The following is an 18,813-nucleotide window of genomic DNA, read 5'->3' as shown; positions in this document are numbered from 1 at the left end:
GAGCTAGACCTGATTCTAAAATTGGGAAGACAGCAATAAAAATCAAATCTTGAGTAGAAGTCACTGGAAACTGCACGGATGAGGGAAGCTTTCCTCCAACCTCCCCGCTGTTTGAAGATGGGCTTGTTTTTTTTTTAAAACAGCCAACGCAATTCAGCTGGAGGAGGTAGAGTTTTCTACTTCTTGTTTCCGTAGAAATCGATGGACTTTAGCTTATGGAATTGTCTCCCCTGTGTTTCGTACCTAAACTAAAATAATAACCCTTGTGGCTCGCATTACTGAATGCAGCTCTGGGTCTTGGTGTCTGTGGCTAAACAAGTATTAATTAGATAATCCGCGGAGAGCCCGGGTAAGTGGGAAGGGGTCGGGGCGGGGGGTGGGAAATGGAAGCAGAGCTGTAAATTCAATGGCCCTGACTTTGGGTGATGACTGCAACTTGCTGGGTGGACTGAGGGAGTCCTGGGGCAGGTGAAGGCGCAGCTACGGGCAGCATCGCATCCGCATTACGGTCGAGCAGGGGGCGGAGAAGCCCAGGCTCAAAGCCAGCTGCGGACGCCACCTCCCCGGCTCAAACGGTGGGCGCAAAGGGAGAACCGAGGCTGGTGCAGCTACAGCAGCCAAGCCCCCTACCTCCCCCGGATTTCTAGAGAGAAGTCTTAAAAGCTCTGGCGTCCTCCCCGGGCTCCCGCAACCCTTGCCTCTCCCAGCCTCCACTCAGACCTCTTCAAAAATCACTCAGGGGCCCCCAAAGTGGGGACGGGGGATGGGCAGGAACGGGGGTGGAGGGGGTGGGTACAGAAGAGGCCCCGAGAAGCAGCAGGACCCCGGGGTGTGGGGGGGGGGGGCTGCAAGGCTGCAGGGATGTACTTGGCGAGGGGAGGCGCAGACTCTTTCACTCCTAGAGATGCTCGCGGCTTTTCTGCGTTTCCCTACGCTTCCCTCTGACCCCCACGTCACCCCTGGAAGTCCCCGCCACTAGGGGGCCAGGGAGCACCGGCGGGGCAGCCGGGCGCGCGCGGCCAGGGAGCCGGTTCAGGCCCTCGCTGCCCCTTTAAGGGTTCCCGAAACTTTCCCCCCTGGTATCCGATGAGTCTCGTCACATCCGTTGGCCGTGGCAGCCGGGGCGCGTTCCGAGGAAACTGGGGACTCGAGTTTCCCGGAGAAGAGGCGCGGCCCGAGACGAGCGAGGGTGAACAGGGCAGGCCTGGGTGGACCCGGGCGGACCCCGCGCCTCGCTTTGACCTTGGCCGGGGAGGGGGGAGGGGCCCGGCCCTTGCGGGGCAGCCGCTGCCCGCCAGAGGGGGCAGCGGCGACCAACTTGCTTAACTTGGCGCGGGCTGGAGCGGCTCGGGCGCCTCCTCCCCGGTCCTCCTCCCGTCCGCCGCCGCCGCCGCCGGCCCCGCCGCGCGCCCAGCCCTGCCCCGCAGCCCAGCGCGCCGCAGAGTCGCTGAGCCGCTGTCGCCGGACGGGACGGGCCCGGCCAGGCGCGCCCCCCGAGCCCCGCCGCGGGCATGGGCGCGCTGGCCCGGGCGCTGCTGCTGCCGCTGCTGGCCCAGTGGCTGCTGCGCGCGGCCCCGGCGCCGGCCCCCGCGCCCTTCACGCTGCCTCTCCGGGTGGCATCGGCCAGCAGCCGCGGGGCGGCGCCCACCCCTGGGCCCGGACCCCCCGCCGAGCCCCGCGCGGATGGCCTGGCGCTCGCCCTGGAGCCCGCCGGGGGTGCAGCCAACTTCTTGGCCATGGTGGATAACCTGCAGGGAGACTCTGGCCGCGGCTACTACCTGGAGATGCTGATCGGGACGCCCCCGCAGAAGGTAGGTCGGTGCGCGCTCGCCAGCCCGCTCGGACCGGGCGCCCTGCAGCCGGGGGCTCTTGGGGGCGCCCAGGTGTGCCTCCACGCAGCTTAGCGTCGCCCCCAAAACAGCAGCTGTCCCCGGAGAGCAGATCTTGGGGACGCAGAGGGGCTCCGGGCCGGGAGCCGGGGCGCGCGCACTCGGGACGCGGAGCGGTGGCAGTCCTGCCCCGGGCGCAGCCGGGGGTGTGTGCAAGCTCTTCAGAACTTGTTAAGCTCTCCCTCTCCGTGTGGCTGCGAGGCGGGAGACCTGTAACTTGCCTCTAATGGGATTGCCTTCTGGCGAGCGACACGTCTTTTCAGCGAGGAGACCTTGCGGTGGACCCAGGGAGCAATGCTGCTGTTACCGGGGGAATCACTTAGCGTTAATATTCCCGCCCCCTACCCCCGCGCTGTCTCATCGCTAAGGAGGCTCGTGGACGGCCTCCAAAGGCGCAGTGCCCTTTCAAAGGGATTCTTGCTTTATCTCAGCTCAAAGCAACCCTGTCCAAGGAGGCTCGCTCGCTGGCTGCCTGCGGAGGGAGTAGCGTTTCCCCCGCTCCGCTTTCCTCTCTCGGGGTTGGCTGGTCAGCTTCCTCCGGGCTGGCCCTGCTGCTCAGCCCCTCTGCGCCTGTCAAAGAGTCTACACACGTGTGGGGAACGTGTTAAATGCAGTAAAGGGACCGGGAAAAAAAAAAAAAAAAAAACGCGCTGAGCCAGGCTTCCGGGGACCAAGAGGTCTCCCGGTGACAAAATAGAAATAAAATCAAACAGCGATCTTATCCTCATTTTCAATTATTAGCACTTTTTGTAGCAAGAAACAAATGTGCCCAGGCCCGGTCATCTTAAGAAAAACAAAATCCCAGGAGTTGGTTTGGCCCCCTCCTCCTTCCTTCCAAACTACCTAATCTGTGAGTTGAAGTCAAGTTTTTCTTATCCATTGAATACAGTGTCTGAAGATACTTTATTTTTAACATTGTCATTTGGGTTTTAATTCAGCCATGATTCCCCCATAAATAGCACATACTCATGACTTTGGTGTAATTCTAATTAAATTATTCAAGACTTTCTTAAGAGGAAAGACATGCCATGCTAATCTCTTTAAAAAAAGAAACTCTACTGAATAACTTCTATACTTGTTTAATTAGTTTAAAAAAGAAAAGCCTTCAAAAGTGTATTTCGGCTCAAAACTTTGATTCTAGTTGCCTTTCATCTAAGCACTATCTTTGGCATCTCCTCGGGTGGATGGTGGCTGCAGAGCAGGGGGAGGGCCGGGGGGGTGGGGAGAGAGTCAGCTGAGGAAGCTTAACTTGACAAGAGGTTGGAGCTGGTAAAAGCCACCACGTGAGAACACGCGCTGGTGGTGAGAACCTGGTACACTTCACTTTTTCCCAAGATTTCATGAGATAGTATGAACCTCTTTTTGTGGCCTAAGGATAATCTTTTGGAACAGGCCTTAAATCATTCACCACTTGGGAAATGTGTGCCTTGATGTTTTGAGTGTAAGGGAATTCTCTCAACTAAAGTAAAGTAAATTTGGGCAGTTTGGGTCCTGACGCCTGTCTTCCTCCAGAGAGGAGGGGAAGGGAAAAAAGCATCTAGAAGAATGAGAAAATATTTCTCTTGGGCTTGCAAAAAACCAAACAAAACAACTTTTCTAAATAATAGTTTGTCTTTATTAATTAATCCAATGACCTTTACTCTAAAATAATGAAGTTTAATGAATGAACAAGAATGTATTGAGTATCTTATGCTGATATCTTTACCTTGGCCAAGGAAATAGTTCATTCAAGGTTAGTTCTCAGTGACCCATTCGCATGTTTCCAGGGAGGGCTGTTTTTAACAATCCAGATTTAATTTTTACATTTGACGGGAAGTGAAATATTCTGTGCCTCCTTCTTGGCCTGCTTTAGTAATAAGCTGCTTTATAGCAGAATTCCTGTGTGCGCTTTCCAAATGCCTACTGTAAACTCTTAGGTGTTAATGACGAGTGCATCAGGATTCATTTCTTGCCTACCTCCCCCTGAAACATCTCCGACCACCAGCCAGGTATTTGCAGCAGGGGAGAGGGGGCAGCCATGGGGTGACTTCTGAACTTGAAGGAAGTTTTTTCCTGCTCTGTTAATCGCCAAGAATCATGCATATGTTCTCTGTTGATTCTCTGAAGCCTAAAATAAAACTTGCTTAGGTGGAGAGAAAAATGGAATTGTACATTCAAGCAGTAAATAATCAAGAATTTTTTGAAAATTAAATAATAGCCATAGCTAGTGTGAAGGGTGCCCCTTGTGGCTAGCACTGTGCTGTGTGACTCATGTGCCATTGCAGGAAATCCTCACAACAGCTCCGAGTTCTTACCCTGATTCAGGGGATGGGACAACTGAAACGTGGAGAGGTTGAATGACTTTCCCAGGGCAGCGGGACAAGGAAAAAGGAAAGCACCAGAAGTTGAACCCAGGCAGCTGGACTCCAGAACCCAAGTCCTCAATGACCTGGCAGATACCTGGTCCCTTCCCTTCCTCCCTTCTGACTTCTTTTCTTTGGTTTTTGGCCTCCTGTCACCCTTTTCAGCCAGAGATCTCTGAACCGTACACCCCAAGGTATTAGGAACTTAACATGTGACACAAACTGGACTCTCCCAGCCCCTGCCGTTCCCTCCATCGAGTCCCCATCCTTCCAGGCAAAGCTCAAGGCTCAGCGTCATGAATAATTGGATCCAGGTGTGCATAGGAGCGACCGTGTGGGAAGATTCAACAGGAACCAGAGCCCCACCATCCCTGCTCTCCCATGGGAAAGGCAGCTGTTGGAAATGTGCTTATTCCCTGAATGCTCTCATCAAGAACGGGGGTCCCTCATTCTCCCTGACACCCTTCAAGACATCACAGTCATGCGCCCCGAGGGCCGTGTGTGAGCAGCCTCACGTTGGCATGGAGATGAGTGCCGGGGCTCTGACACCATTATGTGACTTCTCTCTAACAGTGGAGAACCAGCAGCTGCTTGAACCATGTAATTTGGTCTTCTTAATAATAATAATGGTGTTCTAAAGTGATTATAATTACAGCCATTTCCATTATCTTTTAAAAAAAAAGACTTCCACGCTAACACAATAAATCCAACTGAAGAAGCTGAAGGTCCGAGGCTATATACCTGGTAATGGCTTCAAAAAGTCTTTTGGGGTTTCTGTTGAAAGATTTTCTGTCATCTCCACTAATAGAGATAAAACAGACAGCAAAATGCGTCTCGGATTTAAACATTGGAATGTATGTAAAGAGCTAACGAATTATTTGGGGGGTTCCCATTTTAATCATGGCACGTGGGCTTACTTGCTTCTTAGTACACAGTTATCTGGAAGATTTTGGATTGAAGATATGTATCTGTCATATACAATTTAAAAGTTTGTCTTCTTCAGAATAAGCCCCCCAGTGCCCTCAAATTACATTAATAAGCTCACTGCGGGGGAGGCTGAAAAAGGGTCAGCAAGAAGAAATTTGATGGAAAAAAATTGAGATGGTAAACGACTAAGGACAATGAAGAAAGGATGGATCACTGGGATGGAAAGAGCCAGAAAGTCAAAGCTCGGTTCCCACTAGCTCCTTTCGGCGGGGGAAAGGTGCCCTACCCGAGCTTTGGAGCAATAATTCAACATCAAAGGCTTTATTATGGAGGACTGTGAAAGGCCAAACCAAGGAATCCGCTCCAAACAACTTGGAGAGAGAGTCTGAGGAATCGTTAACAACTGTGTATTAATAGCTAACCTTGATTTCAGGCTTATCGGGTACTGGACACCATGCTAAGCGTTTTGCCTGGATCACTTCATTTTCTCTTCACAACAGCATGTACATGTTGAAGTACGTACGGTTATTTGACTTGGTTTTCAGATGGGGAAACTGAGGCTCAGAGAGGCCAAGTCCTTTGTCCCAAGTCACACCGATGAGTGCCTGAGCGGGCTTATCCATCAGGTCTGCCCCAGTCCACAGTCTAAGCACTTCACCGCTCTGCATGCTGCTATTTGAGTCGCAGTGACTTTTTTTCTTAAAGAACCATCTTGATTTACCTGTGAATGACTTGGGGGTAGTGGAAAGCGTCCTGGACCCACTGCAGGGTCCCAGATCCTAGTGGCATTACGTACTTGACGATGGGCAGGTGGCAACCTCCCCATGCTTCCTTTTCCCCATTGGTTGAAGATCTTTTAAGTTCTTCTTAGTTTCCTGCAGCTGCTGTAATAAATGACCACAAACTAGGTGACCTAGAACAATAGAAACATACTCTCTCACAGTTCTGGAGGCCAGGAGTGCAAAGGTGTCTGTGGGGCTGCTCTCCCTCTGAAGGCTTTCAGGGAGGCTCCTTCCTGCTTCTTCCAGCTTCTCGTGGCTGCAGGCAGTCCTTGGTGTTCCCTGGTTCTTAGCTGCATCCCTTGGTGTTCCCTGGTTCTTAGCTGCATCCCTCCCATCTCTTCCTCTGTCTTCCTGTAACATTCTCCCCCCAACCCCATGTTTCTATGTCCAAATTTGCCGCCTCTTAGGAGGACACCAGCCTTTCGATTAGGGCCCGTCGTGATCCATTCTGACCTCATCGTGGCTTGATACATCTATCAAGACAGGAACTGGGGTTTAGGACTTCAGCATCCCTTTTTTTTTGGTGGGGTTCGGGGGACACAGTTAACCCATAACAAGTTCATTCTAAGTTTATCATTCTGTGGATTTTTTTTCTTTCATTCTATCCCATCTTTTAATTGCCGATCATTTAAATTTGGAATTCAAGTATAATTTTCATCAAAGGCAGCAGCACATGGTGGTTTTGGTGTTGTGTCGACACAGTCTGTGACAAGATGTTGTGCTGGGGACAGGGCGGCGGTGGGGAGGGGGGTCGGGGAGGGGAGGGTTTGGGTTATTTTCTGTATTTTGGTATCACTTGCCTCACTAGAGAGTAATCACTTAAATTTTTAAAATGTCTTTTGTCGTGTTGCATTAATTCTAGAGTTGCTGTAATTATTGCATAACCTGGGAAAAGCCCACTTAGACAAGCTCAGATCACTGGTATTTAAATACCTATGACTCACAAATACTCATGTTGAAAGCTTGTGTTTCATGTTTTAGAGACTTTGTAAGGCATCTGTCACCCCTTTCAGTGGAATCTGTTTGATATGAAATACACGCCTTTTCCCCTCAAGCATCTCCAGCATTTTCTTGACTTCTGCCTGACTTCCTTTGTTGTCGGTAGGTGGCTTGACCTCCTCTGGGCTTCCTGTTTCCTCCTAGAATGATTGCTGACCCCGTTCTAACTAAAACCAAAAGGGAAAGGTCGAGGTGAGCCATTGCGAGAGGGATTTCTCCTCCACGGTGGGCTGTGTCAGGCCTGAGGAGAGGAATTCAGAGGCGACATTTTCCCTTCCTCGGGGTGTGGGACAGCACGCCCCGGGATTTATTTTATATCCCAGACACTGAATGGAGCGGGTCAAGCCTGGATTCGGGGTCCACCTGGGCTGAGGATGGGGGTTGGTGGCTGCGGACTCACGCCCCAGCAGCCCCAAGCAGAGGGCAGCAGGGGTAAGCGTTGGGTCCCGTCTGATGCTGAGCAAGGCACTTCTCCCTGGAGCCTAAGAGCCTCCTTTTGGGACTAACAATGGGCCTTCTGCTTACACTTGGCTCCCCTGCCATCTGTCACAGGTTACTCCTTGCACTCACTCTGCTTGCCCAGCCCAGGCTGAATGTTGACAGTGGACCTCATTGTTCGTAAGAGACAACGGATACCACCTGGAAAACAGAACCCACCTGTGAGGCAGGTGGACGGCCCACCTCGGCTTCTGTGCCTCGTGCATGGATGCTGAGGGGCACGGTGTGCGTTAGGGTGTGTGTCCCATATTCTGGGCCAGTTTCCCGGGCTGCGGAGAACGTGTGTGCGATGCCTGGTTGGACTGGCTGTCATGTGGCTCTCCTTCATCCTCTCCTGGCCCAGATGGACTATTTGATTTTTTTGCCTGTCGCTACTCAATCAAAAAGTCGCTTTTTTGCTCTTGGAATTCTCAAAGAGGTAAAGAGGCTCCTGGAGAGCCGACATCACCACAGGAAAGAAACAAAACTCGTAGGTTTGTTTCTGAGTTAATGCTTGCTACCCCGCACAGGTCTCAGGTTGGACGTTTCCTAGTTTTATTATAGGGCGCATCCTATACCAGCACCTAGAAACACACAGTCTCAGCCCTGCCATTTTAGGAAGATGAAGAGGACTGTCTACAGTGTAAAGGGGTGATGCCCTGGGCCGGCTTCATCGTGCCCGCGAGCCATAAAGGGCAGTGGAAAACCTCTCCCTCCATTTCACACTAGACTGAGGACACACGGGAGGAGGGTTTACACCCACCCGGCCCTCCTAAGGACCCTGCGCACCTCCAGCCCTCCCCAGCCCCGTGCTGGATGAATGCACTTCTTGGCAGTGGGCTGAGAACGACTTCAGTTTGTCTGCCCTGCAAACCCCCTGCCAGAAACCCAAGAGAACCACCCACAAGGCAGCCCCCTCAGAAGGGGGCACTGTGGGGAAAAAGGGTGGAAACCACGGAATCAAAAAGTTTTCCAGGTGGCCTAGGGAGGGTGGGATAATCAGGTCTGACCCCCTTTCAAGGCAGGATACATCGCCAGAAGGGAAGCTGCTGCTTTGTGAAGGTGGGTGTGGAGTCCAAGCCCTGGAGGGGCATCCAGAGCCCTTTTCGCTACATCCAGCTGCCTCCTGGGGAAATTCATTAGCTTTTCCCAATCAGACAAGCCACCAAGGAGCAGGCAGGTCTGCGGTTTGTCACAGCCTTTGGGAATTAGGCGTTTCTGGTGCTGATCCCAGATGGGCTGCTTGCCAGATATTGATGTGGGCGAGCAAGTTCTTCAGCCTTTCGGGGCCTCGGTTTCCTCGTCTGTAAACAGGGGATTTCACTGGGTAACCTGAGATGCTTCCTAGAAGCTCTGACACTCAGTGATTATAATCCATTTTGTTGGTGAGAGCTTCCAGATAGCCCTAATTTTCAGCAGCTGCAGGCAGGTGCGTCCCCCGGGGGTCTATTAAGGTGCAGAATCTGGTTCAGGCCCTGGGGAGCCGGGGGAGGCTGGATGCTGCTGACTCCAAGGGCAGAACTGGAGTCCTTGCTCCGCAAACCATCTGGCTGCAGGGAGAACCAAGCACACCTTGTAGGGCTGGTTACAAATACAGATTCCCAAGACCCAGGCCAGACTGACAGGGCGAGAGAGCCTGCACCGGGGCCTGAGAATCTGCATTTTGTCACGTTTCTCAACTCCGTCCGCCACTTAAGCAGCAAGCCTGGCCCCATCCCTTGGACGCTATTTGGAGGCCACGAAGAGGGCTGAGTCTCCTCTGCTGGGTGGTTTCCTGAACGGAGTCGGTGGGTTCTTTCATCTTCCTAAAGGCTGTTGTCTGATTAAGTGTTAACTCTGCCCATTTAGGAAATCTCTACCTGTAGCAGACTGGGTTCCAGAAGCTTCCTTGCACTTGGCAGGTTGGAAAGGTGGAGTGCGCATTCTCCAGAGGAAGAGCTCTAGGGCCGTGCTGTTCAAAGTCTCTGTGCTGACTGTGTCCTTTTTTTTTTTTTTTTTTTTTACCCTTTGTGGTACGCGGACCTCTCACCGCCGTGGCCTCTCCCACTGCCGAGCACAGGCTCCGGACGCGCACGCTCAGCGGCCATGGCTCACGGGCCCAGCCGCTCCGCGGCATGTGGGATCTTCCCGGACCGGGGCACGAACTCGTTTCCCCTGCATCGGCAGGCGGACTCCCAACCACTGCGCCAGCAGGGAAGCCCTGACTGTGTCCTTTTTAAATTTCCAGTCTGTCCCGATCAGTCGTTTGTAAATCAATGAAAATGAATTACTTGGAAAAGGAAAGTTTAAAAGACATACACGTACAAGAGCCGTATTTTAAATGATTAGATTCAGCGGACATCCCGTGTTCTGTTTGCGCTGATCTCAGAGTTTCCAGGGCTTCCGCCCCCATCCTGTGGTTACCTTGTTGCTGACACGTAACCATTTGTTTGTGGATGGGTGCCACCAGCAGGGCAGTCATGGAGTGCAAGTTAGGAGTTGTTACAGATGGTTCCAGTTACATTTGTTTTGCCCCCTCCTGTCTTTAGTGGGACAGTGGTCATTTTCACTAAAGCAAAAAGGAAATGTGAGTGTTGGGTTCGGGGCTTTCATCCCTCTCAAGAGGGGGTGGGTACAGACCTTTATCCTAGGGGTAGCAAGTAAGTCTAACTCAGCGGTTCCCGATCCAGGGAAATTGTATCCTCCAGGGGGCATGGGGCTCTCTCTGGAGACATTCTTGGTGTCACAGTTTGGGTGGTACCACTGGCATCTGGTGGGTGGAGGCCAGGGATGCTGCTTGACATCCTACAGTGCACAGGACAGAGCCCCTCACCCAACAAAAGATGACCTGTTCCCAAATGTCAGCAGTACCAGGGATCTGAAATCCTGCCCAGAGCAGGGAGGGAGGCTGTCCGTCAGAAGCATCTGTGTGGGCACCAGTGGGGTGGCAACAGGCCCACACCTGTGGGTCTCCGGAGCTTTGCAATCCTGTCTTGTTCCAGTGCCGTGGTTTTTCTTGCCAGATGCAGTAAAGCACTTCTAACTCGAGTGATTGGGCATTAAAGAGGTGAAAGAATTTTGAACTGGACTCAAAGGATGAGCATGCTTTATTCCTTCATTCTGTGTATTTATTAAGCACCTGCTGTATGCCAGGCCCTATCCTAAGCCCAGGGATGCAACAGTCAACTAGACGAAGATGGCCCTTGCTTTTCTAGGACCTGTGTGCTTGTTGGGAAGACAGGTTGTAAAGCAAGTAAACAGAATTTTTGATGGGTACCGAGAGACAGTACAGCCTGGTGATGGGCGTGGGGAAAGGCCCCTTTAGAAAGGGGGACCCATGTTCCAGGATAAAGCCAGGCAGGCAAAGCCTATACCAGGAGGGCATACGGCACCAGCACAGTGGGCCACGGGAGCCGCTCTGACATGCCCAGCTTTTGGAGCAGTTCCGTATTCATCTGCTTTAAAATTGTGCTTTGAGATTCAAGTTTATTAGAACCAAGGCCTTGCAAAGTATGAAAACATTATGCTACATGCTTCTAGGTCACGTGTGTGCAGGGTGTGAGGAGTTGGGGGAGGGGAGTTAAGTATGGTTGTCAGGGAGAGTTTCTGAATAAGGAAGGAAAGTTAAACTCGGGGTGCCAGGGGCGGTGGGGTGCAGGATACCACTTAGACTTGTGTCTTGGTTTGGGTTTCCCCAGAAACAGACTGAGATGAGCATGTGAGTTGGACGGTTCACTTGGAAGGGGATGGGGCAGTGAGGGGAGGGGAAGTGTGGGTGAGGAAAGGGTTGCAGGCGTGGGCAGTGGGCTCAGTCCCCTGGGATCTCTGAGAGGGAATGTCACCTAGACTCAGCCGTCCCAGCTGAAGGGCAAAGGAGCTGGACATTTATCATCCACTCCGGTTGGTCCTGGGTGAGGGCTAACGGGGGCAGGTTTGTGGTCCTGCAGCTGCTGGCAAGAGAAGCCGGCAGGCAGAGTCCCAGGAGACCTTAGGGTCAGGGGCACAGAATTATCAGCATCAGCACAATGTACTGCGGCCACGGCATCCCTCCTGCCTGGAGCCGTGGCTGGCCCAGGCTGGGCTAATATTTGAGGAATAAAAGAATGATTACTCTCTACCGCTGAATGTATCTGAGAGCATCATTTTGGCCCACGAGTCACAAAGCAGAGTTTTAAAGCTCTGCTTTAAAATCCTAACTTCCTGGAGTGTTCTAGAATCTAACTCACGAAAGCCTCGGTGAGTCAGTCCGGAGCGAGCCTCTCATTGCTGCGTGTACTTTGAACTTCTTTCTGGAAAAGGAAGATGTGATGTGTAAGCAATGGGAGAAAATGGTTGGGGGGCAAAGAGAGATTTCGTTTGAGGTTAAAAACAACCACAAAAGGTCCTTTGAAAATTGAATGCTCTGAACATAAGGATTTTCAAAACCTTTTGAGTGGCTGGCGCCTTGTGATGTGGAAGAGCCAAAGGTCACAAAACTGCCAAGTTCCTGATCCAGGGACACTGACGTGTCATCTAATCCATAACCACATTCACCCAAGTGTAGCTCCCATGTGTGCGTAAGAATTTACTACCTAATAGTTTGCTTAGAGTCTCCATAACGTCAGTTCTTCAGTATACACAAATTTCAAAAATATATAAAAGATTTTTTGTTGTCCTTTGATCAGTAAGTGTGTGTACATTTTGGCTCATTTACCCTGTAGGATGTGGGTGACGTCCATTTCCCCACCTCCTTGGTTGCTTCACCCAAATAGGAGATGCTGCAGTGCCCATTCAGGCTGGGCTGGTGGTCGGGGTGGAGTCCTCACCTTCCTCTCCACCTCTGAGCAGGGACTTCACTTGGAGCCTGCTCATCTCTGTCTTTGAACGCACGCCTTGTCGTCCTGGGTTTATGAATCGTGAGGCTGGCCGGAGAACTGAGAAATCCCAGTATTTGTGTTCAGGCTTCCGGGGAGGCAGGGGCCTGCCGAACCTCAAATCCGAGCCTCATGCCCCAGCCCTGCTTCACCAGAGCTCTGTGGGGGGATCCTGGGGGTCAGCACAGCCAGTGGTCACTGGTGCCCTCTTCCCATTTCCTGCTGGTCCTTCAGTCCACACCACCTCCAATCCCCACCCAAGAGTGAGTGGAGACACAGGAGCCGGGCAGTCCCGGCCTCTCTGGCCGACAGCACCTTGATGTATCTCTCAGAGACTTTTTTCTTTATGATTGAAATATAGTTGATTTACAGTACTGTATTAGTTTCAGGTGTACAGCATAGTGATTCAGTATTTTTATAGATTACACTCTGTTAAAAGTTACTACAAGAGAATGGCTATAATTCCCGGCGCTGTACAACATATTCTGTTACTTATCTATTTTATCCATAGTAGTTTGTATCTCTTAATCCCCTAGCCCAATCTTGCCCCTCCCCCTTTCCTCTCTCCAACTGTGTATAGGCTTACTACATCTTCTTTATCCATTACTATTGATGGACAGTTGGATTGCTTCCATATCTTGGCTATTGTAAATAGGGCTTCTATGAACATTGGGGTGCATGTGTTTTCTTATTCTTTGGCTATATACTCAGGAGTGGAATGGCTGGATCATATGGCAATTCTATTTTTAGTTTTCTGAGGCACCTCCATACTGTTTTCCACAGTGACTTCACCAGTTTACATTTCCACCACTCAGTGTAGGAGGGTTTCCTTTTCTCCTCATCCTCACCAGTGTTTGTTATTTATAGACTTTTTGATAATGGCTATTCTAGCAGGTATGAGTTGATATCTCACTGTGGTTTTGATTTGTGTTTCTCTGATGATTAGTGATGTTGAGCATCTTTTCATGTGCCTATTGGCCATCTATATCACTTCTATGGAAAAATTTCTACTCAAGTCTTCTTCCAATTTTTTGATTGGGTTGTTTTTTTTTCATATTGTGTTGTATGAGCTGTTTATATATTTTGGATATTATGCATTGTCAGTCATATCATTTGCAAACATTTTCTCCTATTCCAAGGGTTGTCTTTTCATTTTCTCAGTGGTTTCCTTTGCTGTGCAAAAGCTTTTAAGTTTAATTAGGCCCCATTTGTTTACTTTTTTGCCTTAGGAAACAGAGCCAAAAAATATTGCTGCGATTTATGTCAAAGAGTGTTTTGCCTGTGTTCTCTTCTAGGAGTTTTATGGTTTTAGGTCCTACATTTAAGTTTTTAAACGATTTTCACTTTATTTTTGTATATGGTAGGAGAAAATGTTCTAATTTCATTGTTTTACATGTAGCTGTCCAGTTTTCCCAACACCACTTGTTAAAGAGGCTGTCTTTTCTCCATTGTATTTTCTTGCCTCCTTTGTTATAGATTAATTGACCATAGGTGTGTGGGTTTATTTCTGGCTCTCTATTCTGTTCCATTGATCTATGTGTCTGTTTTTGTGTCAGTACCATGCTGTTTTTATTCCTGTAGCTTTGTAGTATAGTCTGAAGTCTGGGAGGGTGATACCTCCAGCTTTGTTCTTCTTTCTCAGGATTGCTTTGGCAATTCAGGGTCTTTTCTGGTTCCATATGAATTTTAGGATTATTTGTCCTAGTTCTGTGAAAAATGCCATGGGTATTTTGATGGAGATTGCATTAAACCTGTAGATTGCTTTGGGTAGTATGGCCATTTTAACAATATTAATTCTTCCACTCCAAGACCACAAGATATCTTTACATTTCTTAGTATCGTCTTTAGTTTCCTTCATCAATATTTATAGTTTTCAGAGTATTAAGTCTGAAAGGTAAGGTTAAGTTTGTTCCTAGGTATTTTATTCTTTTTGATGTGATTTTAAAACTTTCTCTTTCTGATAGTTCATTATTAGTATATAGAAGAACAACAGATAACCGAATATTAATCTTGTATACTGCAACTTTGCTGAATTCATTTATTAGTTCTAATAGTTTTTTGGTGGAGACTTTAGGGTTTTCTATGTAGAGTACCCTCAGTCTTGAAGCTATTTTTACATTGTCGTCTGCCTTGATGCTGTTGATAAGCCCAATGCCATTGTGATTTCTAATTTTTGTCTATGAACTGTATATGAACTATACATGAGATATTATAAATGTGTTAATTATTAGACCTGGTATTCTGAAACTTCATGATGATGTCTTTTTTTTTTTTTTTTTATGCTGGATGCTTGGTGAGTTTTTTCAGTCTAGAATTTCAAGACATTCAGTTCTGAGAAATTTTTTAGTAACTGTTCTCTCCTTTGGACCTCCTATTATCCAGATGCTGGGGCCATCCTGTGTGGTCTCTCCTATTTCCCATCTCTTTGTCTTTTGGTTCTACTTTCCATATTCATTTCTGCTATCTTAATTCTAATTTTCAAGAACACTTCTCTGAATGTTTCTCTTTTGATTGTGCCTTATTCTTGTTTCAAATTTGCATACCTTCTATTACTCTGAGAAAATTATGATTTTTTTTGAAGTTTTCTTTCAGCTTCCTGCCTTATCTTCTGAATTCCTTTCCTCAGGGTGTTTGTCATGGTCTCTATGTCTCACCTAGAGGCTTTTCTCAAACAGTGGTGATTGTGGCTGTCTTTTTGTATTTAAAAGAGAAACATTACAAGTCTGATTGGAAGTTCAGGGCTGTGTGTACACAAGGTATGGAGTATGTTCTCATTATGTGTGTCCATGTCTAGTTTTTGAAACATGGCAATGGTAATGATTCTGTTACCTGACCTGTGGCAGATATTTTCAGTTGAGTGATCAAACTAAAACACTTTCCCCAGTCTCTTCTCTCCAGCCTGAATCTGTTCACTGGAGCATCCTTTGTGACTAAGGACACAGCTGTGGACAATGGGATCTAAATGGGGTCTCCTGAGGGATTTCAGGGAAAGTGTATGTTTTCCTGATAAAGGTGGCAGGTGTGGCTGGGCTTATAATTTCTCCTCCCTCCTGTGTTTGATGCAAATGCAAGGCCTTCCACAAGGGCAACCAACTTCTGACCTTGAACAATAGGTCAGGGGGAACAGCAGAGACCTGACACTGACTTTCCCTGAGATGTTTATGTAATACCAACTTTCTCAAGAGACTTCTTGATATGGAGAGAAATAAACCCCTACTTGTTTGGGCTACTCTAAGTCTATAGTTTTCTGTTTACTTGCAGCCAAAACTATTCCAAATAATGCATCATCATATCTTTGGGGGGAAATAATAGCTTAATAATAATTAAAAAATAGTTTAGGGCAATTTGTTCTTCTTTTCCTCTCCTTGAACTCTCCAAAGAAGAGAAGAACACGTCTAAAAATCTTGTCACTATTGTCTTTGTTGCTGTTATGGACAAGGCACTTATTTCCAGTGATCAAGGTGTGTCCCTCTTACAGGAATCTAGGCTTTGGTCACCCCAGAAGGAACCCCACCAGAGAGGACCACCAGAGGGAGTTTGTATGGGGTGGACCAGAGATCAGCCAACTAAGGCCTGTGGGCCACATCTGCTGGTTTCCTTAATAAGGTTTTATTGGAACACAGCCATATGATTTGTTCACACGTCATCTGGGGCTGCTTTCATGCTACAGTGACGGAGTTGAGTGCATGAGACAGACACCATTTGCCAAAGTCTAAGATCCTGACTATCTGGCTTTATATGAAAAAGTTGGCTGACCTCTGGGTTGGACTGTCAGGTGCTAGAGACTAAGGAGGGAGTAGTAAGGGCCAACTGACTAGCAGTGGTTTCTGCCCGCTGCAGGAAGCTGCAGGTGGGAGCCATCCGTGGTGGGGATGGGGAGGAGGAGGAGGAGACAGTGGTTCTAAGGAGCCCCCTGCATGTAGACATCAGCCACATCCAGAATCTACCAGCCATGAAGTCAGATAACAAAGTTCCTGCCCCTTACCTTTCCACTCCCCCTGTTTCAGTCCTGGAGAAATCTGGGGCATCTTTGTGATCAAGGTGGGGAAATAGAAATAAATCCAACCCCACCTCCCCTTGCCCTCTGTATCTCTGAGCCTCAGGCAGGCCCATTATATTGGATGCCAGAAAGAAGCTTCGACATTAAACGGGATGGGACTTATAATACCTAAAAATAAATTTATTGCCACAAAGCTATTAGAAAAATACAGCTTTGGCCAAGATTTCATTAAAGCAGGGGGAAGAGCAATTTACAGAGCTTGTATGAAGGCATTTGTATGACAAGATAACTTTCTATTAAAATATTATCCCATCCTACAGAGACTATGGAGGGGAGTTTAGAAATGTCTGGGCAAATTCATATGCATTTATCCTTTGGCTCAGAAAGCCACTCCTAGGAATTTACACAAAAGTTACATTGGGGGGTCAGTTGAAGGACACCTGCAGCGGGGTCTGTTCGTTTTGGAAGGTTGAAATCATGGCAGGTCCAGAAACTGATGCCCAGTACCAATTCACTGGTATCAAAAAATATTTCAACTCTTACACTCTCACAGGGAGAATGAATTGTGTACTGGCCACATACGGAGGTATTGCTTTGATAGTTTTATACTTTAAGTCAAGGTCTAAAAAAACTCCAGCTGTGAAAGCAACATAAACGGATTCTCAACTGTACCTCATCTGTTAAGTTCCCATGCCTGAAGAAGCTAATGTCAACTCATCATGTGATACCCAATTTGTACAATAAATTATGAACCTGGAAAAAAAAAGTTACATTGGGCAAAAATATGAAAAGTAATTCACAAGGCTATTCTTTGGAGTGTTACTTGTAATACCAAACGATTGGAAACAACCCAGATGCTCATGGGAAGGGGACTGGGGGTGTGAACCATGGCCCATCTGTCCCATGGAATGTGAGGCCGCTGCAGAGAAACGAGGATGCTCTTTAAAAGCTTCAAGGGAGGACAACAAGGTGGAGAAAAGAGAGGACAGTGTGCATCTAAGAAAGTGGATCCAGCGCATGCAGGTGCCTCTCTCTTGAGATTGTCCAGGGCACAAGTCTCCAACACTGAGCAGACTCTGCAGCCATATAAGCACAGCCTCTGTTCCTGCACACACTCCTCTTCTTACAGAGCCTGCCGTAGTTTTCAGGCTTCAGCACATTATTGGTCTGGTTTGTTTTAAAAGACAAGACCTCTGAAGATGAGTTACATGCCTTTATTTCCCAGAAAGCCACAGTTCCAGATTTGCTGACTTATTGCAACTCTAAGTGGCTGTCAGCAGCATGCTACTTCATAAGTATTGAAAAAAATAACAAATATAATTAAAACATGTCCTTTAAGGTGATTTTTTTTAATATTTTTAAAAATTTATTTTGTTCTTTTTTTTTTTTTTTTGGCTATGTTGGGTCTTTGTTGCTGCAAGTGGGCTTCAGTAGTTGTGGCTCACAGGCTCAGCAGTTGTGGTTCGCGGGCTCTAGAGTGCAGGCTCAGTAGTTGTGGCGCACAGACTTAGTTGCTCTGGGGCATGTGGGATCTTCCCGGACTAGGGCTCGAACCCATGTCCCCTGCATTGGCAGGTGGATTCTTAACCACTGTGCCACCAGGGTAGTCCTTAAGGCGATATTTTAACCCTGAGCTGGAAACAGCTTTTCAACAGAAACTCCTGCTATGGAGAGTCTTTTGAAGATGATATCTTTAAATGTCTCCATCATGATTTGGTTTCTACTACCAAAAATAATATAAGTTTGCTACCTATAAAAATAGTTTTGAACCCTTGACCTGCAAACTGAATTTTCTACCTGGGTAAAAATCTACCAGAGAATTTCAGCTGTTTAAGAAAAATAACAACCTAGAGATAAGTTGTACCTATGGTTGGTTTGCTGGAGCTACTTATTGACATTTGGGAAGATGAAAAGTTACCATCCACTGTCCCCATTTTACAGATGAGTAAGCAGAGGTGCAGTCACAGTGTTGAGGCAACACCCTGCATGAGGCCAGAGCCAGGATTTCAAAATGAGTGAGCTGGTCCCAGACCATGTGCTCTGAACCACTTCGCCAAGCTGCCTCTTAGCACATAAATTATGGATAGACACACATATAGGGGTTGAATCCTCAGATATATTTTCCTTGATGGGGCAGTTTATCCAAAACTTTCACTAGTCTGTGAGAATTCAGGAGCCTTGTAAGGGACGGTGGATCTGGTTGATTCAAGAGAAACTGCCCATTGCTGAACTGAACCAATGCGTCTGGTCCTCAGGCTAGTTCTTGGGAAAGCACAGATGCTCAGAAAATAGCCATTCATTTGTTCACTCGCCAGTCTGTTCCTGACACTTGGCCTTTTGGAGAATGGACCGGCTGCCTTCTTTAATAAGCTCCTCTGCCAGAGCGGTCCCAGAATAGAATTAGACAATTGAAAGCTTTATCTAAACCATAAATATCAACTCCCAGTGGTGGTTGCCAGGCGGTGCCTGGGTGTGCATACGTACCCTTCTCTCCAACCAGCCTGTAGGAGTTACACCCCTTCAGTTTCAGCAGTGCCCACTTTTTCATGAGACAGTCTCAGAAGT

The 18,813-nt window shown here is 48.2% G+C and overlaps 2 protein-coding genes across 2 annotated transcripts in view; both read left to right on the top strand.

Annotated features, from left to right (window-relative positions):
• Positions 1 to 1,511: 1,511 nt before the first annotated feature.
• BACE2 (beta-secretase 2) overlaps positions 1,512 to 18,813 on the top strand; it is an 87,505-nt gene continuing 70,203 nt past the window's right edge. Inside the window, exon 1 of the mRNA XM_060099723.1 lies at positions 1,512 to 1,811. Coding sequence (XP_059955706.1) covers positions 1,512 to 1,811 — 300 coding nt within the window. The remainder of the gene's footprint in view (positions 1,812 to 18,813) is intronic.
• Positions 16,709 to 17,002, top strand: LOC132490915 (ATP synthase membrane subunit K, mitochondrial-like). Its single transcript, XM_060099724.1, has one exon. The coding sequence runs from the start codon at positions 16,726 to 16,728 to the stop codon at positions 16,900 to 16,902; it is 177 nt and encodes a 58-aa protein (XP_059955707.1). The 5' UTR covers positions 16,709 to 16,725; the 3' UTR covers positions 16,903 to 17,002.

The sequence above is a fragment of the Mesoplodon densirostris genome, chromosome 5 (genome assembly GCF_025265405.1).
Source record: "Mesoplodon densirostris isolate mMesDen1 chromosome 5, mMesDen1 primary haplotype, whole genome shotgun sequence".
NCBI classification, from domain to species: Eukaryota; Metazoa; Chordata; class Mammalia; order Artiodactyla; family Ziphiidae; genus Mesoplodon; species Mesoplodon densirostris.
The sequence above is the reverse complement of the archived record's forward strand: the minus strand, read 5'-3'. Positions and strand labels throughout refer to the sequence as shown.